This window comes from Vidua chalybeata, chromosome 25 (assembly GCF_026979565.1).
Source record: "Vidua chalybeata isolate OUT-0048 chromosome 25, bVidCha1 merged haplotype, whole genome shotgun sequence".
NCBI lineage: Eukaryota > Metazoa > Chordata > Aves > Passeriformes > Viduidae > Vidua > Vidua chalybeata.
Window position 1 is genome coordinate 422,222 of NC_071554.1, and position 27,548 is coordinate 449,769.

At 47.9% G+C, this 27,548-nt stretch overlaps 1 protein-coding gene across 4 annotated transcripts; it reads right to left on the minus strand.

Annotated features, from left to right (window-relative positions):
* THRAP3 (thyroid hormone receptor associated protein 3) lies at positions 1-27,499 on the minus strand. Of its 4 annotated transcripts, XM_053964339.1 has the most exons (14): positions 27,439-27,499; positions 22,414-22,472; positions 18,253-18,332; positions 15,108-15,311; positions 14,497-14,657; positions 9,481-10,386; positions 7,353-8,093; positions 6,666-6,838; positions 6,123-6,234; positions 5,766-5,850; positions 3,294-3,478; positions 2,511-2,703; positions 1,752-1,901; positions 1-1,484 (listed from the first exon to the last, which is right to left on the minus strand). In XM_053964339.1, exons 5-14 carry the CDS (start codon positions 14,631-14,633, stop codon positions 1,263-1,265), a joined length of 2,904 nt encoding a protein of 967 aa, XP_053820314.1. In that variant the 5' UTR covers positions 14,634-14,657; positions 15,108-15,311; positions 18,253-18,332; positions 22,414-22,472; positions 27,439-27,499; the 3' UTR covers positions 1-1,262. The 4 variants fall into 4 exon arrangements, with proteins under 4 accessions (XP_053820314.1, XP_053820315.1, XP_053820317.1 ...); XM_053964340.1 differs by lacking the exon at positions 15,108-15,311 and having other exon boundaries at positions 1,752-1,898; XM_053964342.1 differs by lacking the exon at positions 15,108-15,311 and having other exon boundaries at positions 1-1,116.
* Positions 27,500-27,548: the final 49 nt, after the last annotated feature.

Below are 27,548 nucleotides of genomic sequence, written 5' to 3' on the forward strand. Positions count from 1 at the left end.
TTACACCTACGACTTATTTTATTGTATTTTATTTGCATAAACAAACTTCGGGGCTTTGCTAAACAGGAACTGTTCAAGTCAAAACAAACCAAACTCTAGCTGGTGTGTGGGGAACAGCACAGCAATCCTGGGGAGAGGGACAGGGGGAGCACGGGCACGGCTGTGCCTCTCCGCCCAGGCTCGTGACCTGGCCGGGAAGAACCCTCCACAAACTGCTCCAGAATATCTTTAAAGTAGAAGATAAAAAGAAATGCATCCTAAGGGCCGTCCTCAACCAGCTCAGGAGGAATCCGCCTTTTGGTTTTATAAAAAGATTAATAAAAAATATTGAAAAATTCTCATCTCCATTTATATTTTTCCCCAAGAAGAATTCGGAAGTTCCTTAGAAAACTGTGTCACCTTGGAAAGGGCACTCAGGTCACAACCAGCTTCAGGGAGGAGACACAAATGCTACAAGCAGTTTGGGGTCCAGCACACACCAGGCCTAATAGTGAACACAAACAGTGGCCAGAAGTAGGGTGTATTTTTTTTTTTTCTCTTTTAAACCATGCTAATTTTATTAACTTCCAACATAAAAGGAAAATAGTAATTTTTAAAAGGCCCTAAACTCAACTGTTACATTAAAAAAAGTTAAAAAAAAAAGTCATAGCAGTTTGGTCCCAACAAATGAACATTTAGATGTTTGCTCACATGCTTCATTATTTTCTTATTTATAAGAACCAAAAATAGTTTCCAAAATTATCTCTGAATTGATGCTACTACGTATGTAAAGGCCTAAAATAAGCAGAATTTAGAAAATTGAATACACAATAGGGGAGGAAAATTTGAGCGGGCGAGTGAACCCCGACTATCACTGGGTCAAATTATAAAAGAGAAACAAAATGTCAGGACAGGTGAGGTCAGGAGGGCACAAACTAAAACCACGTCGTCCTCAAAGCCTGTTACCAAAAAATAACCGACCATCCATAAGGTCACAGAGAAGGGAAAATCTGGGGTCTCACCCAGCGCTTGACCGTATCCAGTCCAGAAGGGAAGTCTTTGGGAAGAGAAACTCCAGGAGCGGATCCGAGCGTAAATGATGGATCAGTCCCAGTCCGTGCTTGGGGAGGCTGAACTCTGGAAATGCAGTTAAATAACGTCGGGATCGTTTCCGAGCTGCTCTCCAGGGCTCTGCTCAGCACGTGGGGATCACCCTGACACCCCAGCACCAGCCTGACCCCTCCCCTCCTGCCAGGGCTCCCAGCACCGCGCGGAGCCCGCGGCTACTCGGCCGTCGTCTGCAGGGCGTCCTTTTCCTCCCGGTTTTCCGTTCCGCTTTCGTCGTCTTCGATCTCTCCCTCTTCCCCACTGAACTTGTCATGAGCCCACTTGGGGCTGGTGCTGGACTTGCGGAACATGAAGCGGCCTCTTCCCCGGGGGAAGGCGCCACGGCCGCGGCCCCTGTTCACCCACTTGTCCGTGCCCTCGCCCTCGCGGTCGTCGTGCTGCACGGGAAGCCAAGGACAGCAGGTGAGACAGGCTGGCACCGCCCTGCACCGCGCCTCTGCCACCGCCCTTGGGGATGCACTTAATGGGAGCCGCTCTCCAGGGAGCAGCGACAAGCTCTCTTTAGGCACGAGCCAGCAGCCTGCCGCGAAGCGTCACCCGAAGCCTTACCTGGTGTCTCAGTGACAGCGGGTGCTTCCGCCTCTAAAGCACCTGACACCGGACACAGCTGGAGCACACGGGTGTCTCAGCACCCAGGTACGTACCAAGTAGTATTTCTTGCTCTTAGGTGTGTACTCAGGGTCCCACTCCTCCTCTCTGCCGCGCTTCTGGAAGTCGTTGTTGCCGCCGCTGTTGCTGTTGTTGTTGCCTGAAAAGTTGCCTCTGCCCCATCCTCTCCCTCGAGCTCTGAACTGCTGCAACAGCAACACAGAGGAGAAAAGTAGAACAGCTGCAGAGGCAGTCAGCTTCCAAGGCTCCCAAGATATCCAACATCCCTTCTCTGACCATCCAAAACACCTCTAAAACCTATCACTAAAGCAAGAGGACAGCTTTAGCGTGGCCACACCACCTCCTGCACTCATGGTTTTGGAGTTTTAGTTCATCTGATCACACAGCACATCACAGTTCCTGTAAAGCTGATGAAGATCACCTAGAGGCACTTCCAGGGCAACCCCAAGCAGGTGAGACCCCTCTGTACATGGGCTGCACACGTGAGCGTGGCCAAACCCCAGTGGAAGCACAGCGAGTGCCCATTGGGCTGCTCAGCATCACTAACACACAGAAGCTTCCAGGCTTTGTTCTGCTCCTCCCATCTGGAGTTTGCTGCCCACAGCGCACCCCCAGCAGCCTGGTTTATACCCCAGAGCTGAAGTGATTCCACTGGGGTTCATCACCCTGGGGGCTTCTCCTGCAGGGCAGCTTTAACTGAGAGCAACACACAACTGCCACTTCCTGCCCGCTTTGGGACTCAACCCTCAGGGCAGAGGTGGAGAACATCTGGGGCAGGGTTGGAGAACACTTACAAAGGTTCCTCTCGCTCTTCCTCTCTCATTTGGACCAGAGAATTCCTTAGTCCCAAGCCGGGACTTGTCAAAGCCTGTGGAGCTCTCCTCCCTCTCCTCGGTCTCCTCGGGATACTCCTCTGCTTTGACCGAATGAGAGGACCACGACGACGATGAGCTGGACCTGGATCTCTCACGCACCCGTCGGTGTTTCCTGTTTCAGTGGTGGCAACGGAGGGGAGTGGGACACAACAGCATTAGGCACTCAGCTGTGACTCATCAGATACAAAACCACTTCTTTATCACTCTCTTATCAATGCCATGCTCTCCTACTACAAGAGGAAAAGCCATAGTAAGAGCTCAGGCTTTAACACAGGGCCCAAGATCTCTCCAGAAGGAACTTGTTGCTCCTTCCTAAGCTGTTTACACCATCTGCTCTCAGCTTAGCATGCATCCATGGAGTTTTAGTCAAATGGAAAATTACGCTAATAGAAAAGGTTTAAATTAACATCAAAGCCAAGTCATTCTAACATGGCTGTTTCTCTCTTGACACAACAGGAACAAGAAGGAAAAGTGACTCACCCATCCTGACACATGGAGCTTTCCCATCTACCTTTTACAATTATTTAGTGTTTCTGAGAGATACAATGATAGCGAGACGACACGCAGAGGGGTAGCTCAGGCCTCTGGAGGAGTTATGTCACACACAACTGTGTGTACAACTGTTGTACACGGTGTCGTCTCCAACCTGAGCAGCAGAGACACGAGAGGCACAAGGAAATGGCTACTGGGTTTCCTACATACTTTTTCTTTGAGCCTTTGTGACTTTTCTCCGTTTTCTCAGTTGATCTTTCCCTTGAGTGACTTGAATCTCTCGAGTCCACCGACTCCCTGGATTTATCGCGTTTAAGATCTCTTTCCTTATGTTTTTTACGGCGTTCAATATCAAGGCGCAGATCAACAGGGTCGTCCTTATATTTCCCTTCAGCCTACAAACGCAGGGGAGAGGGAGGGCAGAGTTGAACACAAGGTCTGCAGTGCCCCAGCTCAGCACCATTTACTTTGCTTTACTGACTGCACAGACTTCTGGAGAACTGGAGTTTAACTGAGCACTAATGAATATTCCACTTAAGGATGTCAAATAATGCACTATTAAAGTAAGTCTGCCTTCGTCAGAATTCAATTTTCCTACACTTAAAATCACTGATTTTTAAACTTTTAATCTACTCTTTAAACAGCATTAAAATAAACAGTCTGGTAGAGGGGAGGGAGACATGGAAGCTGACATTTATTGTACACCACAGCCAGCAAGGATGTGAACAACCTGGGAATCCCATCCAGCTGATTATGGACCACAAGGACAGTGTGGCAGAGTTCTCTGACAGCCCATGGGTGCACCTGAGGTCCTGCTGACAGTCTCACCTGGGCAGGGGCCAGAGGGATTTTAATCCCCAGGTCTAGAAGTGACACTCTGGGAGAAGCAAAAGCTCTTTGCTGCTTGGAGCTACCCAAGATTAGTGATGCAAGGGGCAGGAGGAGGCCAGTGAAAGGCAGCATCCAAGGGGTCTGGGAGAAGGCCAAGATCCCATGGACAGGGAGGCATTACTAAGTCTGTCAGGAAGATTTACTTGCTGCAGATGCCACCTACAGCTCCTTCCCCTGGGCTGGAGGGCACCGTGTGACAGGTGCCACAAAGCCCCACAGACACACTGTGCGTGTCTCCCGCAGTCCTGCCAAGTCTGCTAAAGCAAGCTGGTGTCTCACAGAGCAAAAACTCACCAGCTGCATGAAAAATTAAAACTAAATTTACATTGCTAATTCAAAACAAACATAAAAGACATCTGGTAATGCTTGCTTTGAGCTGTATTTAAATTGGTACTTCAAGAAGGGATCAGGAGTTTCTTTGGGAAAGGAGCAGTTGTTTTCCCTGCACCTCCTTTGAGCCCTGTGGCACCTGGGTGAGATTCTGCTGCCTTGCCCTAAGTGACAGTGGCTGTGGTTTGACAAACAGGTAATTGGGCAGCAGGAAGCCTTACACCACGTTGGTACCAACACCCAGCCTCAGCCATCGCTACTGCATTTACACAACACTCATCTTGGGAACTGTACAACTTGATATGCAACATACATCAAATTAATCGCCTTCAATTAAATACAAAAGGATTAGTAATTCTCTAGCTGTTAAATTTTTACTTACATGAGTTCCTAAACACTTTTTTGTTTAAATAAATATGTCAAATAACGCAGGAGTGAAAGCAGGCATTTTGTTTTGGTATTTTGCTCTTCTACTTTCCCCAGGCAAAGAGCTTTAATTTCTACTCTGAGAATAAAACTGCTCCCAACACGATGGATGACAGATAAGTGACAAAATCAGCAGCAGCTCCCTTATGTGGCACAGCAAACACCTATTTGGGTTTGGGAGGGCACGTCTGTTTCACGGAAGGCTGGCGAGCTGTTTGGAAACCACGTTTATAACACACTCTGCCAAGCTGATGCTCAGAGTTCAGGCCCATCAAATCCATCTCACCATCGTCCATGTCAAGCCACAAGTGTGTTTGGAAAAAATCGAAAACAAATATGAAACAAGTAAGGTTTCAGCAGGACTGGTTACAATCTCTTCAATGTAAATATGTATGAAGGTGAATAAACAAAGGTTAAAATCTCAAACATTTTACATTAAGCCTTTTTTATGACTGTTTACAGTGAGTGCAATGGCTTAACATTCATCTACTCAGCAAAGCTAAAACACTCAATCCCAAATGCTCTGGATCTAAGACAAGTGCTGAATGTTAAAGTAACAGCAATCAACAGAAATGGCACAGTCAGTTGTTAGAACAAAATTTATCAAGTGCTTAATAGTGTATCTGCTTTAGCTCAGCATTTAGTTTTACTTTCCTCTTTTTGACATGCATGTCTTTGAAAACATGGTTGGCAAAATTGCACGTAACAATGGAGTTAATCATACTTACAAGCAGAAAAATATCACAAAAAGTCTCTTCTCTCATCATGGGCACTTGTTCCAAAAATCCTCTCTTTTTTCTCAAGCTCACCTCAATTGACTTTGGGGTCATTTACCATAGTCTAACCACTTCACAAAGGTTGTTGATACATTTTTAATAAAAATTAACCCTTTGTAGTTCATTTTTAGAATTATGCCCATCCTTAAAAGAAAAACACAAACTTAAGTAGAGAGTAATTTAAACAAAAACATCACTGTTAAGTTCATGCCCAATGCACTCATTTTGTTGAATTAAACTAATCAGAGTAACAGTTCACCTTGAAGCCAGGATCTCTGGAGCTTTTCGATTCCTCTTGAGAGAATCCATGTTTTCTAAAAGTACTGGGAGATATATCTATCCTCCTAAAGCAAAAAAAAAAACAAAACAAAACAAGAAAAACCAACCCATAGATATAACCTTGCTTGTAAGAAGAACCTGAAGATTTTAGATCAAATGTCCTTTAAAGCAGATCAGTATTTCCAAAAGTATTTAAAACTCCCCATATTTTTCCTTTTTGTGTTTTTTTTTTTTTTTTTTTGGCTGAAGCTAGTTATATACTTGAATTATTCCAGAGTTTAAGAAATGAAATCTGGAATACTTCTGCAATGTTAAGACAGTGTCTAATGGCACCAACCTGTGGATTTCAGGGCTCTTTTTGTTTTTAGCTGCATCTTGTTCCATTCCTTTCTTTAGATATTTGGTAAAGCGTTCGTTCAGCGTCATAGCTGAAGACCCAAAGTGATGCTCTGTCAGGGGTTTGAACAAATAATACCAAAATCTTAGTGACAGTTTATTAAAAAGACAAAGCCCACCCATCCCACAGCCTGTTAAAACCCAGGTGCAGGTCAGTGAAGCACTGTGGGGATGAGCTCTGACGCTGCTGACAAACTGCAGTTTCAATGAAATTAAGACAATTTCTTTGAGCGAGTCACAAATTCATCAGAACACAAAATTCTAAGTCTCTGACTCTGAATATATCTCAGGTTAAAACAAGAACACCTTCTGCCTGTGCAGAAGAGTATTTATGTAAATAAAGATGATTGTGATCCTGCTGCTGCTCTCATCTCTTGGAATATCTGCTGGAAAACAACACCAGGCATTTTGAGTGCACAAACCCCACTTATCTGGGCAAGAGAGGAGTGAACCTTCCCCGAGGACACACGGACTCCTGACCCACCTCTTACATGATGGACTATAGTCACTATGTGCTGAGCAAACAGTTCAGAAGGGCTTCGCTGCGACTGAGCCGACTGGATATGATGGAAAATGGAGCGGAATTCCTGCTCTTTCTTGTTGCTGTGCACGAGATCCCGGCAGAGCTTGCGCTCCTGAGCCAATATGCCGCTGGGACTGGAAAAAGAAAGGACCATGAAACAGAGGAACGGGGTAAAGGGGAGCAATTTAAAGTGTTTCATTCTGCAGGAGCTGGGAGCTCACTGATGGTTTATGTTGTTATTAGGGAGGCACCCAGGAAAACTCAAAAGCATGAGCAAGGAGCTCCTTTAAACATCCCTAAACACACTGCTCCAGGTTACTGTGGTAATTCAGGTCACTATTCTAATGCTGCATGGAGAATAAGAGTAGTAAAACACATGGCAGAGTATCAAATGGATTTAAGCAGCACAGTTGCTCCCCTGAGTACCTGACTCCATCTGGGGCTCTCCCCAGAGCCTGGTGCATCCCAAACTAATCGTACATAGCAAAGGTTAGGAAAAAGTTAATCTCTAGCTCCCAAAACCACAAATTGTGATGCAATATTGCTTAGCCTTCCTCACACTTGGCAAGCACATGGGGATCTCAGGAAGAGAAACAGGAAAAAACATCACTACTAGTAGAGACTGCTCAAAAGCTGGCAGATCCTTACCGTGCAAGATCCTCATCGAAGGAATCCATTCGAATATTGACCTGGGCCTCACGAGTAATGGAAAAAGAGGATTTGCCAGGAGTTAGCCCCTCTACTTTGGTGCCTGGCTTCTCCTTCACCTCGGAAGCCTTCCTTGGTGGAGGGGAAGAGCTTTTTTCCTGGCTTGACTTGTAAGTGGTCACTCTAAAATTCTTTTCAGGTACGAAACCCCTGTGACCAGGTTCAGCTCTCTTGGATCCTGCTCTCTCTTCTTTTTTGGATCTTTCAGAATAGCTTTCCTCCTCCATTTCATCAGGTTTCCTTTGCTTCTCTTTTCCAGGTGGCAGGAACACCACACCTTCCCATTTTCCTGACCTATCCTCTTCTTGACTTTTACTTGAAGTCGCTATGACTTTAGACATAAATTTGGAATCATCATCAAATTCCGAATCTTTCCGGCCCTTTGCCTTGTCTTTCTTGTCCTGCTCATCTGTTTCATCTTTCCCATAGTGACCTTCCTTGTGGAACTCTGGGACCTTGAGCTTGTCAAAGTCATCCCTGAACTTGTAGCGCTTGGGCGACTGGCTGCCGCGGTATCCCTTCTCCGAGTCAGCTTTCGATCCATACGAGTCAGATTTTGCCTTTCCATCTGTTGATCCCAACTCAGAGAAATTCCCTTTTTCTTTACTTTTTTCTTTCTCAGCATTTGTTACTTTCTGGTCTTTGTCTTTCCCGTTCTCAGTCTTCTGCTCTTCCAGATACCTGATCAAACAGACATTACAGGAGGTTTCTTATTAGAGCTCAACAAGGTCAATTCTTCAGTTCAAAGAGTCAAACTTCAGAGAACACCAAGCTATGCATGTACTGAAAGCTGCCTCTAGGCCTTAAAATAATTAAAATGTCAAGCAGATTACTCAGCCTGAATTCTGACTTTTGTTCTCACTAAATTCAGCAAATGTACAAGGAGATGGATATGCAGAACTGATGGAATGAGGCTCAAGGACAAATCAAACCCAGCTGACCCACAGATGTATTGGAAGGAAAAGAGGAACATCTTACCCACTCCGTTTATTTACTTACAAACCTGGTTCAGGAGAACAACACATCAAACCTTTCAAATTGGACTGTTCTGCTTTAAACAACACACTGGAAATAAAAGCCTCAAAAGCTACTTCAAATTTGGGATGCAAGTTTCATAGGTAAGCTAAGTATTTCATGACAGACTGCAAACACAAATAAAAGCAAACAGGTTAACAGAGGAGAATATGCTGCTGGGAGAGAGAAAATACTTCTGTTGAGAACAATTCAGCTGGTTTATAGCATCTGAACAATTTTAAAGCATTAACAAATCAAAACCCTGCCTCTGTGGGACAGCAGGAAAGCCCACGGACACCAGCTCCATGCTTTGGAAAGCCCAAACAAAGAGTCACAGGAGCTTTTTCCCTTTTTAAATTTCACACATCCTTAATATAGAATCAGACCAAACCACCTTTAAAAACAATAAAGACTTGAAAGCACTGTGAATGGCGCTGTATCTTTTAAAACAAAGTGTCACCTTTGGGCACGATTTGCAGTGGACTAATCAAGAGAATGATGGAAGCAGATGCCTTCTGCATGGAAGGCTGTCTTCATTTTAGAGATGTATCTGGTGCTTTAGTTTCTCATCCTACCCCCACACACAGGCAGAAGCACTGCAGCTGCACCTGCCTCAGGCTGCTTGCAGGATATGAAGTAGGATTTAATTAATTTCTTCTAATTTACAGTACCTAACAATTCCAGAAGGCAACACTAAAAATGTCTATAACCAACACATATGTAACTGGGAAATGTGAGCTTCCAGCTGCCAAGAAACCTCCTTGGGCAATCTTCAAGTGTTCATGGGCTACGAACATTTTTGCAGGGAATATATATAATCTTTAGAACTATCCAAGTTGGAAAACCAATTCCAACTTCCTACAACTGTGGGCTGCTGTGTTTTTTCTGTAATTCAGAAAGGACCAGGCCCAGAGCTAGCAGTATGCTGGCACAGCTTCCTAGCTGGAGCCTGCCCCAGCCCTTCGCCCTGCTCATGGGGAGCATCCTCACGTGCAGCTGGCTCCTCAAAAGTAACCCCAAAAAACAACCCAGCACCACAAAACACATCACTTGCCTCTTGGAGAAGGCTCCTCCGCCGGGAGCTGTGCCCTCCTCCTTCGGAGCGGCACCATACAGCGAACTGACGGGTGTGGGGCTTTTGCACACCGGGCTCTTTCTGGTGGGGCTCATTCCTGCCGAGCCGTGCTCGAAGGGGCTCTGGTGGGAGCCCCCCTGGAAGGAGGTGGAGCCGCTCGGGGCGGCAGAGCCCATGGGGGACGGGCTGGAGCGCGGCGGGCTCGGCTTCTGCACGGGGCTGGGCCGGGGCGAGCGGCGCCGCACCACGACCGACTGCAGCGGGCTCTTGAGGGCAGGGCTGCGCTCCCGGGGGCTCAGCTCCGACACCGACCCTCTGGACGTGGAGCCCGTGCCATAGCTGCTCACGTCTTGCCACGGCTTTGATCCCTCGGATGCCTTGGCATCTTGAGCCCCCGCTGCTGAAAACTGCTGCTCCTTAGGCTCGTCTCCTTGGTTATCTCCCGCAGCCTGGGATGCCCGGGCATCCTTGGAGGATGATTTCTTCTCCTTTCCAGATTTACGCTTGGAAGACTCAACCCGACTATGATTCGAGGAGGAGCGGGAAGAGGAAGACCTCCTTGAGCGGTCGGAAGATGACTTATCAGAATTCCTGGAATGACTCCTGGACCGTGGGGAAGGAGACCTTCTCTTGGGCGAGCGGGAGCGCGATCTCCCCCTGCGAGGGCTGTAGGCCTGGCGGTAGTTTTGCCAGTTGGACCTGTAATTCCCGTATCCTCCTCGGTTGTACTGGCCCCAGGGATAAAACCCTCGGTTTCGGCCACGGAAATAATACGGTCTCCGGTACCCTCTGTTATGGCCTCTGAAATCACGGTTCTGATAGACTCGTGGATGGTTCCTTTCTCTGTTGTGAGATGGAGAATAGGATCTTGAACGAGACCTAGAACTGATTAAAAAAATTATATAAATATTTTATGTTATAGTTTCTGTTAATAATTTATTTTTAGAGTTTATTCTTCTGTCACAACTTTTTATTTGAAGGCATATTTTAAAAAGACTTTGAAAAACTAATTTCTCAGCTTTTAAAAAAATATCCTTTGCTTTACCCTTATCTGACTGAGGTATTACACTTTGCCGTGAACAAATTACAGTGGAAATAACTTGTAGCTGTGCTGCTGTCAAATATTTCATTTCAGGATCATTGCAGAGACCACGATAAGTACACACTTGCTCTCTGTTTTGCTAGGATGAAAATGGCTGCTATCCAGCTTCAGAAAAAGTGACAGATCTCAAGCATCCAGCCCTTAACAGCTCAAAGTCATGGTTACACCTCACCCACAAAGAAGTATTTTTTATGCAAATCATGCTACTGTTATTGCAACAGACCCCAAGTCACCATCTCTTGTCCCAGCTTCAGATACACTTTAAAATTCTGATAACCCAGATGAAACCTCACTTCTTTCTCAGGCACGTTCAATAAATGGCTACACCCCAACAGCAGCAGGGCAGCAGTGGGCAAAGGGCACGCTGCCCTACGGGTTTAAGCTCCCAGAGGTGCATCCCAGGGCTCCATCATCCCAGGGCTCCATCCCAGGGCTCCATCATCCCAGGGCTCCATCATCCCAGGGCTCCATCATCCCAGGGCTCCATCCCAGGGCTCCATCCCACGGCTCCATCCCAGGGCTCCATCCCAGAGCTCCATCCCAGGGCTCCATCCCAGGGCTCCATCCCAGAGCTCCATCCCAGGGCTCCATCCCAGGGCTCCATCCCAGGGCTCCATCCCAGAGCTCCATCCCATGCCACCATCCCAGAGCTCATTCCCAGAGCTCCATCCCGTGCTACCATCCCAGGGCTCCATCCCAGGGCTCCATCCTGTGCCACCATCCCACGGCTCCATCCCAGGGCTCCATCCCAGGGCTCCATCCCAGAGCTCCATCCCAGGGCTCCATCCCAGGGCTCCATCCCAGAGCTCCATCCCAGGGCTCCATCCCACGGCTCCATCCCACGGCTCCATCCCAGAGCTCCATCCCAGGGCTCCATCCCAGAGCTCCATCCCACGGCTCCATCCCAGAGCTCCATCCCACGGCTCCATCCCAGGGCTCCATCCCACGGCTCCATCCCAGGGCTCCATCCCAGGGCTCCATCCCAGGGCTCCATCCCAGGGCTCCATCCCACGGCTCCATCCCAGGGCTCCATCCCAGGGCTCCATCCCACGGCTCCATCCCAGGGCTCCATCCCACGGCTCCATCCCAGGGCTCCATCCCAGAGCTCCATCCCAGGGCTCCATCCCAGGGCTCCATCCCAGGGCTCCATCCCAGGGCTCCATCCCAGAGCTCCATCCCACGGCTCCATCCCAGGGCTCCATCCCAGGGCTCCATCCCAGAGCTCCATCCCACGGCTCCATCCCAGGGCTCCATCCCACGGCTCCATCCCAGGGCTCCATCCCACGGCTCCATCCCAGGGCTCCATCCCAGAGCTCCATCCCAGGGCTCCATCCCAGGGCTCCATCCCAGAGCTCCATCCCATGCCACCATCCCAGAGCTCATTCCCAGAGCTCCATCCCGTGCTACCATCCCAGGGCTCCATCCCAGGGCTCCATCCCAGGGCTCCATCCCAGGGCTCCATCCCACGGCTCCATCCCACGGCTCCATCCCAGAGCTCCATCCCAGGGCTCCATCCCACGGCTCCATCCCAGGGCTCCATCCCACGGCTCCATCCCAGGGCTCCATCCCAGAGCTCCATCCCAGGGCTCCATCCCAGAGCTCCATCCCGTGCCACCATCCCAGAGCTCCATCCCACGCAAGGACACCTCTGCCAGGCGCCGCCAGGTGCCGCTGTGGACGCCCCTGCCCGCATCCACAAAACCGGAATCCAGGAACGCACAAACCCTGGAAAAACTCAAGATTCCAGTGACTAACTGTCCCAACAGCCTCTCCCATTAAATCGCTGCAGTTGTGTAACTGTTTAAAGGTCCCGCTGTAGCTCAGATGCCAGAGCTACAGGAAGGACTGGCCAAAATAGGAAACTGAAATAGAAAAGAGATTTTTCCGAATGGAATTTTAGTAAATAACATTCATTGGAATGTTTCCACAGCCCCTTCTTGCATTCTGAGCTCTGGCTCTGACACACGTTGGTTGTACTCCAACGGACATGAACTTCCTCACACAGATCTCAGTGCTGCTCCTCACCTCTCACATCCCAAACCCCCAGAACCAAGGGACAACAACCTGCTGCTGCAATTCCTACACGGTTAGCACACATGTGCAGTCAGAGATGAACTTTAGTTCCATTTTAATTTCTTCCTCCTACCAAACAGGTCACAGGTTAGCAGGAAACTCTTATTCATATACTCTAGTCATTGCTAACAAACAGCTTAATGAGCATTTTAACAGATTTTTCAATCCTTTAAACAATGAAAAAACTTATCTGAGACACTTCTTCATTCAAACTAGAAGGAACAGCAGAGAAGGAGGCAAGGACCAGTTATAAGAAGCTCTAGTCCAAGGCATGAGGAACACAGACACTCAATTTTCAGACAACTGCTGCATCTGTGATCAATTATCAACAAGGACCTGTCGTACGACGCTTCCAAAATCTGTTCTAGTGCTTTAGAGAGGCTGCAGCAGGAAGATTTCACTCCAAAAGTTGCAGACTATTTACCAGAAATCTTTTTAGAAAAATACAGTAAAAGTTATGCAGTAAAAGAAACACCAAAAGTGATAATTCCCCCAACTCTGCCAGCCCCCAGAACTGTAGGCACTGTACTGCTCCAGGGCTAAATCCCCAGCATTTACAAGAAGTGAGAAATAAAGTCATAACGAAAGCAGAAGATATTAGCCAGAGTCCAGCACAGCAGTGTAACCTAGGAGAAACAGCAAGCCTACCAAAAGAAGAATAAAACAATTTGTGGTGCATCCTGAAGTACACAGCAATGGCCTTTTATGCTGAGATCCCACCAGACCTACCTTGGAGCACATCCCAAGGCCAGGCAGGGGGGCTGCGCTGGGCTGACCCCCTCCATTCAGACTCCTTTTTTTTTTTTTAAAAAGGAATTATTTATAAAGCAGAAGTAGCTTCAGCAGCAGCACAGAGGAAACAATCATGTCTGCACAGGGTGCCTTTTTCTCAACTGCCAAAGCTCCTTCACAGCTAGGAGATATTCCCAAATGAGCACGGATCTTCCAGCATTCCAGCTTCCTTCTGCAAAGGGCTCGGCTGGACTCAAGTCTCCGCCTCTAATTTAGTTTTGTCATGTCCCTCTTTCTCCAACTGTACATTCATTAGTGTTTCTGTACTTTTAAAATCTCTAACTGGTAACACTTGCATGTGTTCACAGCCCCGGGGTTTTCAGAATACGTGTTATTCGTATGAGTGAAAAGGCAGGAGAACACCATTACACCCCATCCAACTGGAATGGCTTTGCCAGATGTAGACTGCTTAGCCAAGATAAAAGGAAAAAAATGACATCCAGGGAAGACAAAAGCCTGTAACTGACCTGCTCAGAAACAATTCAGGGAGACAGGAACAACTATTACAGACATAAATAATTTCTTAAAATTAACTGCAGCAAAATTATCTTTTATCCACTTTATCCCTCCAGGAGGATCTTCCCTGTGACCCGGCTCCTGCATGCCAAGGGGAGAGGCAAGGGAATATCAACAATTGTCCCCACGTTTCACAGCAGTGTCTAAAATTTATATTAAAATTTTTCTTGAATTCACTTCTCAAGAGGGGAAAAGCACACGACATCTACAAAGAGCCTTCGAGTCTGGGATCCATTACATTAAAGCCTCCTTAAAAAAGCCAAAGTCTCAAAAGAAAGATCTTGACTGTGCTGACAAACATCTTACTCTCCTTATTTATTTATTTATTAACAATGTATTCTCCTAAGTGACTGAAAACACCCAAACAGTGCAGGCGGGCGGGAAGCAGCCTGACACACAGGACACTATCTGTCCTGGGATCTAATCAAAGCCTTCCCTGGAAAGGAGCTAAGTGACAAACCACCTGCAGGGGAGGAACTGCCCTGTTCCACCCTCTGGCAGCACACACTCACCTCAGTCTGCGTTTCCTCGACCGCGAGATCGAGCGGGAACGGGAGCGGGATTTGGAGAAGGAACGGGAGCGGGACCTCGATCCAGACCTCGAGCGGGACGAACGGGACCCAGACTTGGATTTGTTAGTTTTAGACATCTCTGCAAGCACCTGTCAGTGCACCTGAGGGAAACAGAAGTATTTGAGAAATGAAGCATGTGGTTGATAGGAGAGGACAGGCAGCACCTGGCAGGCTGACAGACTCCAGGGACGTGGAGCTTGATAAGGCTGGAAATAGGAATGTTTGAAGTGCCTGCTAGGAACAGATGAATGGTGCTGGGCTCAGAATAGAAGGCTTATTTCAGTCTGAAGAGGAAAACTGCAAAAAGAATAAAAGGCTCTAAACCCAGAGTAATCACAAATGAGTGTGACAGTTGAAAGCACCAAGTTAATGCAAACCTGGGAAGAGGCAGGGCCATGGTGCTGGTTGAGGCAAGGACACCTCTAGAGGCAAACTAGCCCGTGGAAGTGAAAATTCCATATAATTGCAGCCACATCCCTGTCTGTGCAGCCAGCTGCCACTGCTTTAAAGGACAGGGAAGAAATAAAAAAGCTTACCATCAAAAAACCCACCCCGTAAACTTTCATCTAAACTTTCAGAGGAAATCAAAAAAGAGTTGATAGTCCAAGGCACAGGAATGTGACCCTATTTGCACAGCTCTGCTCAGGTTCAATCCTGTCCTCTCTGCTTGTGCAGTTCCTGCAGTTGCTGTGATCAGTCACCAGTGCGGATCACCCAGCCAGGAGCTCTGTTGCAGCCAAAATAAATCAGATGTCCTTCCAAATATTCAGAGACAGAAGAGATTACACTGTAGCACTAAATGACTCAAAATAGCTGTAATTATGAATTACCTGGGCTATTTTCAGGCATGTATCCAGGTAAAGGTTAGAAAGTCCCTTAGAAGATGATTCAGGGAATAGTCTGACCACACAAATCTTTAGTTACACCCTCCCCAATCTGTTCTCCTTTACCAACGAGCAAAATTTGCATTAATTGCATATTCGATAAGTTATCAAGAAACTTTCCACCTAAAATGACTAATGAAAAAGAGCCAGAAATAAAAAAGAATTATGTTAGCACAAAATTAATCTTTTTTTTTTTTTTTTTTAACCCACTGTATAAAAATAGAGATATTCAGGTACATAAACACAACTGATCAAGTGTGGCTGCTGCTGTTATACCCATTTTAAGGAAATTCCAGAGGACTGACTTGCAATGCCTTCGCTTCCAGTGGCTCTCCAAAATTACATATATGGTTACTCAAGGCTTCAGCTTCTGCCAAGGCACTTCCAGGAAAAACACAATGCCCAGCACAGGAGCAGCTGCTGGGAGAATGGATGGTGGTTCATCACCAGAGCTGGGACTTTCTAGATATGGGAACTTGGCTTTTATTTTAAAAAATCATGTTACATGCTCCTGTTCTTCCCTTTAACTATACTAAAGATGTTAGATTAATTCAACTGAAGTATTTGAATATATTCCACATCAGAAAGCATGCAAAAAAAAAAAAAAAAAAAAAAAAAGAAATTGATGTTCCTGTTCTATTAGGAAACAATAAATGTTGTTTTATTCCGTGTCGCCCCAGGGATGAAAACCAAAAGATACTGCCACTGAGAACCAATGTTTGTTCTTGTGCTTGGTCATTTTTCAGGGAAAGAATGTGTGGAAGGAAAATTTTAAAGTATTTCTCTTTAATTCACTGAATATGTCTGTTGAACCACTTCCTGCAACACTTCCTACTCTGTTGCCCACAACAATCCAACGCTGAGCATTGGAAACCAAAACATGGAAGAGAAGAAAGAAATGCTAACAGGAGCTACTGCAAGATACAGAAGATGTGGCACCAACTCTCAGGAAATCCCAAGAAGACCCCAAAATAGATTTTTAAATTACCACTTTGATCTGCTTAATAGTTTTTGCCTTTCACTTTGATCTACTGCACTTCCCAGCCAAACCACCCTGGTGCGCGCAACGGGTGCCAAACGCTCACGCCTTGGATTCTTTATCTCTGCCAACATTTTAAAGTTGATTCATTCCTAACATGTGAAGTAACTCCTACTAGGATAGAAACAGAGTTGCTATGCTCCATCAGCACTTAAAAGGTTAAACAAAATGCACACTGGAGTCACGTCAGCTCCCCTGAGTTAACTGCAGTTGTAAACTTACTGTGATACACATTTCGTTTTAAGAATGACTGACTCAGATAAAATATCTTCAGCAAAATACTCTGAAAGCATCTGTTCTTGTAAAAAGGATTTTATATTTTTTAAATAGAGGTGCCTGTAAGTGAAGCAAAGGCTATCTCTGAGAACAGCAGTGGCTGCTGACGTCCCATTCCCATTTTTCCCCTGCCATTCCTATTTTTCCCCTGCTCACAGAGCTGTGCCCAGGGCACACAGCTCCTGGAGATGCTGTGTCTGGCCCTGAGCAGGGATTGCAAGCAGAAGCATTTGCTATTTGCTATACCAGAAGCAACAGTGCTATGGGGACTCATCCTTAATCTGCCCTGCCAGAGTCCCCCTTCCTTCCTACAGCTACAGAATCCCCAACAGCAGCTCCTCCTGCACCTGGGAAGGGACAAGTCTGACGCTGCTGCCTGATCCAGATCTCCTCTCCCAGCAGGCAAGAGTGACTACTCTCATCAGGAGGGCATGTCCTGCTGGAAGCACTGCCAGGGATTTCCAGCTTTTGGGTTTTTTTTTTTTTTTTGGTTTGTTTCTTCTGCAGGCCCAGTTCTAAGCTGTCCAGCAGATCTTCTCAAGGAGTGTAGTCTCCCATCCAAAAACATCCTGGTTTTGGATGTGATCTGTGTGCTGAATTTAGAAGCTCTGGTAAGGCACCATCCCCTGGGAAACAGACACCTGACAGCTCGTTCATCTGTCATAAAACCACACTGTACAGAGCAAACTTTGCTTTCTCCATTCCCAAACTGCTGGATTGGCCCCTCAGGGCAATCCAGCAGAACACTGATGGAAACAATAGAGGAGCAAATGCTCCCACTAAAGCACCACGATGGACTTTGCCCAGAAGGCAAACTATTGTCAGGAAACGGTGGCAGGAAAGTTAATGTTTTACCTCCTGACAGAACCCAAAAGAGAGGCACAACTCTGCTCCACTCCACAGCAATGAGAAAAGGTCACCACTGAGAGTCTCTCACAGCTGTGCCCTTCCATGAGCTTCTGCAGCTTTGGAGTTTAAATGTTCACAATAGTTAAGGAAAACTTTTAAGGCCACTGACTGAAATCACCGCAATGTTCAAGCAAAGAACAAAGCTGGAGGAGGGCACATGGCACAATATGGGATTTAACACTCAGATCAATGTGACATTTAATAATCTGGCCAGTTATGGCACATGGGGGAAGCAGTGTTCCTCTCCCAAAAATCACCAGGGCGTAACTCCAAAGATTAGTCAATACAGCATTAAAAAACAAAAATAGGTACTACTTCTTCCAGGACATCCAGGATTTTTTCACTGAATTATTCTACTTTACCCCGTTTTGCAGTTACTTGGGAAGATAAGTCCACACATTCCAAGACACAGGGCTGATTTTTTTCTTCTAAACCTGCTCCATATTTTTTGCACAACAGTGAAAGCAGAATTTTACCATCAGTCTAACTTGTAGCATGCCCAGAAGAGAAGAGATATAAAGAAGGTCTATTACAAATCCCAAGCCAGGCAGTTTTACCTCTTGTGAATATTTTATTTGCTGTGCCTACCTGCTTGAGCAGGCTCACACCTTGCACCTTTCTGTCAGATTTCACCGTCTCAGCTTTGTCAATTAAAGAAGGAAGAAAACCTGAAATGAGAAGAAAATACATCTTTGTACATGCATTGCTGTACTGCCACCAGAGGTGAACTGGCTGCCCTAAGCTCCTGCTGCACCCAAAAGGTTCATCAGATCCCCAGTGTAGCAGGGAACACACACACCACAGCTGACCAGGAATTTTTTTCATGGACTTTTATGGAAAATGTAGGTCTCAAAATGATCGTTCACGCTTCCAAAATGTTAAGTCTTCTTCCTTCCTTGCTCCACCTCCCCTGCCCCATCCCACCTGCTGTGACACACATCTGTCAGTGCACCTGGACAGCCGTGCTGGAGTCATTTCTCTCAGCCCATTTGAATGGTCTTACTGGGCTCAGGACTAAGGATTTTCCCATATTGTTAAAGGAATCCACAAGCCAACAGAAACAATTCTTTTCCTGACAATTCATCCAGCAGCATATCGCCGTCATCCAAGGGAGCCACCAGTCCACTGGGAGCTTTTCTGACAGGTCTACAGTTACATTTCAGAATCCTTCCATGCACTGCTGGAGGGGTGGAGGTTTTAGAAGAGAAAACAACAGTAAACACAACCTCAGAAATTACTCCATGTTATTAAACCTCTGAGCTAACAGCAAGAATGGCACTTACTCTGTGTTCAGCCATAAAACAGACTTGTTTAAAGCTATTAATTTCTTGTCCTTACTTCACTGAAAAAGCACAGTTTTCAAGTAGCTTTGAAACCTTTCTCTGAACTGGTGATGAAGTCCTGTTCTCAGCCAAGAGGAAAAGTGGTGTTGTAAAGTTTAGTGATTCTTAAATCCTGCTTACCAATCATGGGAAAAAGCCACAAAGAACAACAAGCCACAGACCTTTTTTAATTATTATTTTTACTGTTGTCTTGTCCATCAGTCTAAATGTCCACAAAAAGAAATCTCAGCTTATATCTTATAAACTTCTTTGACTTTCAGCCTTTCACAGCAGCAGAATGAGTCTGTCATACCCATTATTTCTTGCTTTGTGACACTTGGGCTTTGAGGGTTTTTTGCCTATTTCCCAAACACCACTCTTACCACCAAGTTTTGCTACAATCCCCCACACAGAGGTGTCGTCCAGAGCAAAATCTGGATTCTCCTTTGGAGAAAAATACTATTCTTGTGTTTAGAGCACTACTACAGAAAAAATAACCAAGTCAAGACAACAGGCAGGAGTAGCAAACCTTTCTTCCAGACAGTGAAAGGAAATTGAGAAACGTGCTCAACACTCTCTGCTGAAGTGGAAATCTTAGTCCAGGAGTTTCTTATTCCAGAACACTGTAAAGAACATTTCTATGTGCCAAGTCATGGGTCAAATTAAAAACATTGCTGGTTGTCAGAAAGCCTTTTTCCAGGAATCTGTTCCCTGCTTCCAACTGGCCTGTGTTACTTAGTGACTCTTTCCATCTTCCACTCCTTTGTTCGAGGTCTTTCAGGCAGCAGGCGTCGGGATTTCAGCCCTTCCCCAGCTGCTGCAGGACAGCCGTGGCCAGAGCAGCCAGCTGGCACAGGCTCCAGCTGAGCCCACTCCATCCCCAGGTGCCAGCGAGGATCCTGCACACGGAGCACCACAGCTGGCACCTCTCTGGAAATGCAGCATGCACCTCTCTGCCGAGGCAGCTGTTTGTGTTCACATCTGAGCATCAACCCCAGAACACCTGGAAACAAGTGACATGGCTTGTGTACACGCCTCAGACACAAGCGTGGTGTGGTGAAATTCATTACAGTGGTTTCCGTTTATCACGGGGTGTTTGCAAACACTCAGCTCATAAATATTAAATGCTTTGTAAAAGCATTTGTAGAAACCTCTCTGGAAGTGCGGTAGGAAAACAAAAATCTGCTTTTTACTGGCCAGCATTTGAGTGAAGCTGTTGTGGTTTATTTTGCTGTGAGGCCCAAAGCAAATGAGGTGGCATCTCATTAGAGAGCAAATTTCTGCCCGAGCCTCTTGGCATCATCCATTTGGTGTCACCAGCACAGACATTCAGCTCAGGAGGAACAGCTCAACTGCTCCTTCATTTGCTCAACACCCCTCATTATCAGGAAAGAAAAAAAAAAAAAAATTAATTCTCCTTCTGCCAGCTCTACAATTCCTAATCCCAAACCCCAAAACCCAAACAAGATTAGTTCATTCTGAAAAAAAGGAATAATCCCACAAAATACCTTGCAAAGTGTGCTCTGTATAAAGAGGCAACAACAATCACTGCAAAAATAAGCTTATAAAGAGTTGCAGCTCTCTCCACGTCCCTGAAGTGCAGCAGCAAGTGCAGAGAGCAGCCTCATCTTTGTTAGCTCAGAACCCAACTCCTAACACCTCACTTTCTACTGGATTCTTCCTTTCCAAGCTAATTTTTGGTGCAAGATGCCTTAAGTATGTTCTTGATATCAATGCAACACTTGAGGGGAAGAGCCACCTGCACAACTCCTACAGCCAGCCAGGGAGAAGCAAATTAAAATGTTAATTATCATCAAATTTCATTGGGGGAACAAAAAGCAGAATGATTTCTCTTCTCAGATCCAGTATCAGCGTGTTTTCATATTAACTAAAGCTACAACTACACCTACCAACCTTCTCAGCAAAATATGTCCCAGACAACACTGCTCAAAAAAAAAAAAAAAAAAATTTACCAAAAACCTAACCACAAAACAGAGTGTTCTACTCTAACATGTGCTAAACATGCTTGGGGGAAAACATCCACAATTATTCTGCCACAGCAAGAGAAGCACAAATTTGTCAGCAGCAGTTTCAATTTCTCTCTAGTCTATGTGCTTTCAAAATTAAGATTTTCCTTCAAGCACATTTGGGTTTTCACACCATTAAACTGATCCCTAAAGAAGTTTAACCCTGAGCTCCAGCCCTGGGTTCAGATAATAAGAAGCAGGTTCTATGGAATGGCTGGAAGAGTATTTACAGGTTCTTCTGGAAAGGACTGATTCTGCAGATCGTAGTGCTGAACAATCCCTTTCCAATTAATCTGACAAGCTACAAACCCCAATCAGTGACTTTTCTGAAACTGGCTACTTGAGAGACACTATTTTACAAATGTTGGAGCTTAAAAAGTCGTATGGTGTTATCCAGACAGTTTAGTGACAGGGAGCTCAAGGAAACAATCCAAGGAAAAGCTGATTAGAAATCTGGGTGGTTTTGTTACAGAAGTTGGGCGGCTGGAATTTCTTTTGAACACAGAAGAAAACATCCATAATTGGAAAAAAAAAAAAAAAAAAAAAAAAAAAAAAGGGGAAAACCCGATTTCATCAGCTTTTTCCCTCCAAATTTACACAGCTTGGGAAAAGCAGAAAAGATCATGTCCTTTCCCAAATTGACAGCTTCCTCACAGCACAGCCCTGCTGTTTTGAGCAGCTTTGGATGCTGGGGGGCTGGAATCTGTGCCCGGAGTTCTGCAACCCCCACAAGAAGCAAGAAAAGGTCCAATTTACTCCCCTTAAGAAAACTATTCATAAATTAGTTAACTCAAAGAATTCAAACTTGTGTGTAAGTGAAGTTCTCAGCAAAGGGAGGATGAACTGCACCCTCGAGGACATTTCCATCCTCTAGGGGTGTCTGCCAGCTGGAGCCCAGCAAGCACCATGCACGCTTAAAAATGTGCAAGTTCTGCCTCCAAATAAACAGCAAGTAGCAGAAAAACTGTTTGACTGGGGGGGTCTTTGGAATTTCTTCTGCAACACAGAGTGTAGTTACAGCCAAAAAAAATCTCCTGAGGGATTACAACGCTCCACACATTTAACCTATGAAAATACAAACTCCAGCAAATTTCATTTTTAAGCCGAAAAAAGCCAAACTACTCACATATTCTCAAACCAGCACTTCATTTATCTCTACCTTAATGGGAATCCCACTACCTCAGGGGAAAACAAGGAAAAGGATTTCCATGACCTGGTATAACATATAAAGTTCTTTAAAATTTCTTTTTAATTGTGGCATTATTGCAAGGACAAGGCACTAGACCAGGCCATCCCTACGCTCTGCCAGACTTCAAAACAGAGGGAAATGCCTGTCCACAGGAATCCTGTACATACTGAACAAGCTTATTTGAACAATTTCCCATGCTGTGTTCACATACCTTGTACAAGTGTCCCATCAAATCTGGTTCTAAACACTGCCTCTTTAGAAGCGATTGACCTAAGTAAAAAAGAGAAAATCAGATTTAAACCAAGCCAGACACTGGCAAATCCTCTATTTCAGCAGCACAGGAAAGGATTCTGATTTCAGCCATTCATCTCAGCACCGTTTCCCAGTAAAAAAAGGCTGCCAAAATAACCTCACCTAATCAGCCAGTGCATACACAGGTCTTAACTTGGGAAACCAACCTCAGCCACAGCCCCACAGGAGCAATGACTGTAATTATTTCAGGTGTAAATTACGACGTACACGATGCCACCTGGTATCACATGTCCAGCCCCGTTAAGGCACAGGTTAGTTAACATCATTAATGCTGAGCCTCAGTCCCTGGAGGACTGAATTGCAGCCTGACACCCCACAGCCCCATCACCTTTAGTGCTCCCAGAGCAGACACGCCCGGGGGGCTCCTTGCCCCGCTTTCCTCTGCTGCTTTCACTCAGCCAAGGGCAGGAGTGACCCCAGGCAGCAGCAGGAGCAGTGCCAGGCTGAGCCAGCTCCCCACCCTGCGGTCCCAGCAGGGGCTCTTTGGGGTTTGCACACCCACCTTACCCTGTAAATCATGGCAGGCTAAAAATGGCCGGGTGACGACTGTGGAGGTGAAATTGTGAGCAGGGCACTGCTCTGGGATCGCTGGAGCGGCGAGCAGGGCTGTGCACAGGCCTCACTCTGAGACACCAGAGAGGCACAAGCTGTGTTCACGTGTGACAGGAGCAAGGGCATGGACAGAAAACCCTTCCTTGGGTGGGAAACATCCCCCAGAGCAGCCGGCTGCCATCTCTGTGTGCCATTAGCTTCACTTTTTTTTTTTTTCCAGGCCCGGCAGCTTCCGGTTACCATGGAGCAAGGCAGCGCAAACACCATTCCCAGCTGGCATGAAACGTGATCCCGTGATTCCACTATTCATAGCTCTGACATGATAAAGCTAAATTGAGCAGGAACTCTTCACTTCTCCAAGCTCCCAGCAGTGACTCCCTCAATGCTCAGGCTCTCCTAACACAGTTTCTCAGTGAGGAGGGGAAGGATGTTTCCTTTAGGGCAGGAGACTCCAGACTCACGCACCCAGCCTGTCATCCGGAAACAAAATGGCACCGGCTCCTTCCCAGGCACTGATGTGCCCTGGCACCAGCAGGAACAAAGACCTGATGAGCTGCTAGGGCCAAATTAAACAACTTCCTCATCTTGGGACCCACTACACAATCCCACACAGCAGTTTAAGCCTTGTTCCCAGGCCTGTCCAGCACGGGCATCACCGTGTCCAGGAACAGGGGCAGCTCAAGGGGCACTGGCACAGCCCCACTGCCACCAGTGGCTGTCACACAGCCTGGCACAAGCTTCCCAGGGAGCCAGAACAGCTTCTGTAACAGCCACCACCACTCTCCTCTCTTCCAATGTCCATGGCCTGAACTGTGTGGCTAAATATCCTGACATTCCTGCCTCACCAAAGAACTCCCTGTACCGCCATAATTCTGAGGAAACCACACGACCCAAACCCCACGTCCCTGCCCTGGCACGTGCAGCCATTAAACACAGCTCAGGATACTGTAAACTTTCCCAGAAGTGGAGAAAAAGTTCAAGGGCTCTGTGGCTGCTCAAACAATTAAGAAGTTCCAACACGACAAACTGTCATTTCACAAAGACAAAGCCAAGTGAGCTGAAAAATACTCAAACTTCTGGCAAAACCACTCTATTCCTTCAGGGATACAACTAGGGAACATCATGGCCTTGCAATGAAAAGCGTCCTCAGGCTTATCCAGTCCAGCTCAGCACTCCCTAGGCCTCCCAAAGCAACATTTCCTTGACAATGGAGAAAGTGGGAACAGGTAAACTAAATTCAGATCTGCTGATGTGCATGGATTGTCACTTACTCTATGTGTTGGTGTTTTATCACTGCAGCATTTTTGTTTTCTAATAGCAACATGCATGTCAGAAAGTGTTCACCAGCTTTCCTGCAGCCTCAAACACCTGGGCTCACTGTGAGCCCACATGCCTGGCCTGACCCAAATGAGCATTTCCTTTAATACTTTACTACACACTTCCTGACTTAAATGAGCTGGAGAAAGCAGCAGACAGCTAAATTATATTATCATAATCCCATCAGCAGAATATCCATTTTTTTTTTTTACAATACACATGACAAAGCCTTTACTTCCATGAAAAAGAACTGGAAGTGAAGGTCAGGGCACATGGCTGGTCCAAAACCCCAGTGTCCAGGGAAGCCTCCTCCCAGACAGCACTTGCTGAAGCACTGACAGAACTGTCTTCCAGAGACACACAGCTCACAGAGAGGCAGGGAATTAGTAAGGATGGAAAACAGCAGGAAGTCAGCGGGGTGTAACTCAGCAGAAATGTGAGCAGGACTCCTGCAGGCAAAGAACAGGGGCAGGGATCCATGGCTGCTCCACCTGCTGCTGCCAACACAGTCTGGGTGGACACGTGGCTGCAGCCAGAGCACCACTGCTCTTTACAGCACCTTGGGAAGGCACCTCCTTCCCAGGGCCAGCTCATCTCTTCACAGATTCAGTCAGGTTGGAAAACACCTCCAATACCAGCCTGTGACTTGTCACCCAGCCCAGAGCACTGAGTGCCACGTCCAGGTGTTCCTTGGACACTTCCAGGGATGGGGACTCCAAACCTCCCTGGGCAGCCCCTCCCTTCCAACGCCCGACCTCCCCTTGCAACAACCTGACAGGTAAAAGGTTTCCTCTTTGGATCTCTGGACAAAAAGGATGTGAAAATGAGATAAGGGGCAGCCCTGCACCGCCCTCATCCCACGGACAGGACCCCCAGCTGGAGGGGAAGGGTTCAAACCCCAGAACTCTGCAACCCCCTGTGACCAGACTGTAGCATTTCCAAATCACACTCATGTGGAGCAGACACCAAGGCCCATCCACCGGAGCACTGCCTCAGGAGCAGCATTCCCAGCCTTCAGCTGCCTAAGGACATTGGAGGAAACTGTTCAAAAAATCAAGTTCTTACTTGCCCTCCCTGTTCCTGCTGAAGTAGGGACAATAATTCCTAGATGGAAAGACACAATTCAAAAATATGTAGCAGCACCCAAAGAAATGTTAGCCAAAAATCACAAGGCTCTAGACCCTCCAGAGGATCCTATGGCACAAAAATGTACATTTGCAAAAGCTCTCTACACTAACTGTCGTGTTTTGTCCTTTCATCTGCTGTGAGATTGTGCAACCCGTAAGAGAGGTCACAAAGCCAGCCATTTCCTCACTCCATGCTGGGCACCTGTGAAGTCCCAGAGCAGGACACAGAGCAAGCACAGAAGACTCCAGGAGAAGGCAGCGCTGTATCCAGTGCCTACAGCTGACTGCCTTCGAGGGAACCTGAGAGGCAAAGCTCTGAAACACCTCTGGAGAGAGTGGAGCCAAGGCTGTGACACCCAATCCCTGCGAGCAGCTCTCCCAGCCCAGCACCCACCGAGGGCACAGTAAAGCCCACCCGAAATGTCACACACCATCAGCACTGACACAGCAGCTGCCCTCGCTCCCCGCCACAGGGAATTCTCAGGAGTCCTTCCAGAGAGGAACTGGATGATTTAATTGTGCTCTCGGGAACAGCAGCCCGAAAACATCCATTTGCTGATGTGACCCTGCTGCTGCAGCAGTAAAGGCTCTTCTCTTCCACCTCCAGCTACGACCCAGACCATCTTCCAAACAGTTTTAAATCGTTCATTCCAAGCAACAGATCTGTTCTTGCGCCACAGCACCTGGCACATCACCCTACACATAAAAATCAAGGAGTCCCCCACCTCTGACAGGTCCTGAGAGACACCTGCTCCTCCCAAGGCAGGGCACAGGGAATGGCTTCACACTGAAAGTGAGTTTGGATCAAAGATTAGGGAGAAATCCCTCCCTGTGAGAGTGGTGAGGCCCTGGCACAGCATGCCCAGAGCAGCTGTGGCTGCCCCTGGATCCCTGGCAGTGCCCAAGCTGGGACAGGGGAAGGTGTCCCTGCATGTGGCAGGGGGTGGGATGGGATGAGCTTTGTGGTCCATTCCAACCCAAACCATCCCGTGACTCTGTGATTCTATGGAGCACTGCTTACCCCAGACCTACCACGTCGCTTTCCACACAAACACCAAGAACCCCACGCAGGAGGAAACACGGTGACAATCATTTGTAAAAACCTCAAACACGTCCATTCCCCCAAAACAACACGAACTAGCAGAAAAATCTTTTAGCAGCACAGGGAAGATGAAGAGTCAGGCTTCACCCGTGTGCGAGCCACTGCAAGGCCTCTTGTGCCCCATCGCCCGAAGTTCAGCCACACTTCCCGTGTAAGCAAGAGGCAACGCAGGCACCGAGCGAGCACCGCTCCTTCCCGCTGCCCCGGGAGCCGCACGCCCGCGGGGGCTCTGCTTCCCTGGGCGCAGGCCGATGGCGGCGGCTCCCTCCAGGTGCCGGGCCCCGCCCGCGCCTCCCGCGCCGCAGCAGCACGCGGAGCCCCGGAGAGCGGGACGGGACCGCCGGGACACACCGACGGAGCGGCGGGAGCCTAAAGGGCGCGGCCCAGAGGCGCGGGCGGAGGACAGGGATCTCCGCGAACGGGACAGCCGAACAGTCTGCGAAGACCGCAGCGGACCACGGGCGGCTCCGGGAAGGGGCCGGGCAGGCCCAACCGGCCCCGGGGCCGCGAGGAGGCGCCAAGGCCTGGCCGGGCCCAGGCCTACCACGAGGCGCCGCCGGGGCCGGGCCAGAGCGGTCCCGAGAGCCGCGAACGAGCCTCGCCCGGGGACACGCGGGGCCACGACACCGGGAAAGGGGGGGGGGGGGGAGCAGCGCCGCGGAGAGGCCCGGGAGGGGCGGGAGGGGGGCGTGGGCAGAGCCGGGGCGAGGCGGCTGCGGAGGGCCCGGGGAGGAGGGAGGGGTAAGGGGAGCTCCCGGTGGCGGCGGGCGGGGCGGGGCCGGGACCCCGCGGCCCCCCCGGTGCCCCCCGGTGCCCCTGCACTCACCGGCGCCGCTCCGCCGCGGCCCCTCCGCACCAGGCGCCCCCTCCGCCTCCGCCTCACGCACTTCCGGTCCGCGCGCGCGCTCTGCCCGCCCGCGGGGGCCGCCGGGAGCC

Coding starts and splice junctions, on each gene's coding strand:
- THRAP3 (XM_053964338.1), bottom strand. CDS start 14,633: ATGTCTAAAACTAACAAATCCAAGTCTGGGTCCCGTTCGTCCCGCTCG. Junction 6,839..7,352: donor TTCGATGAGGATCTTGCACG/GTAAGGATCTGC, acceptor TTCTTTTTCCAG/TCCCAGCGGCATATTGGCTC. Junction 5,851..6,122: donor AAGAGCCCTGAAATCCACAG/GTTGGTGCCATT, acceptor TTTTTGCTTTAG/GAGGATAGATATATCTCCCA.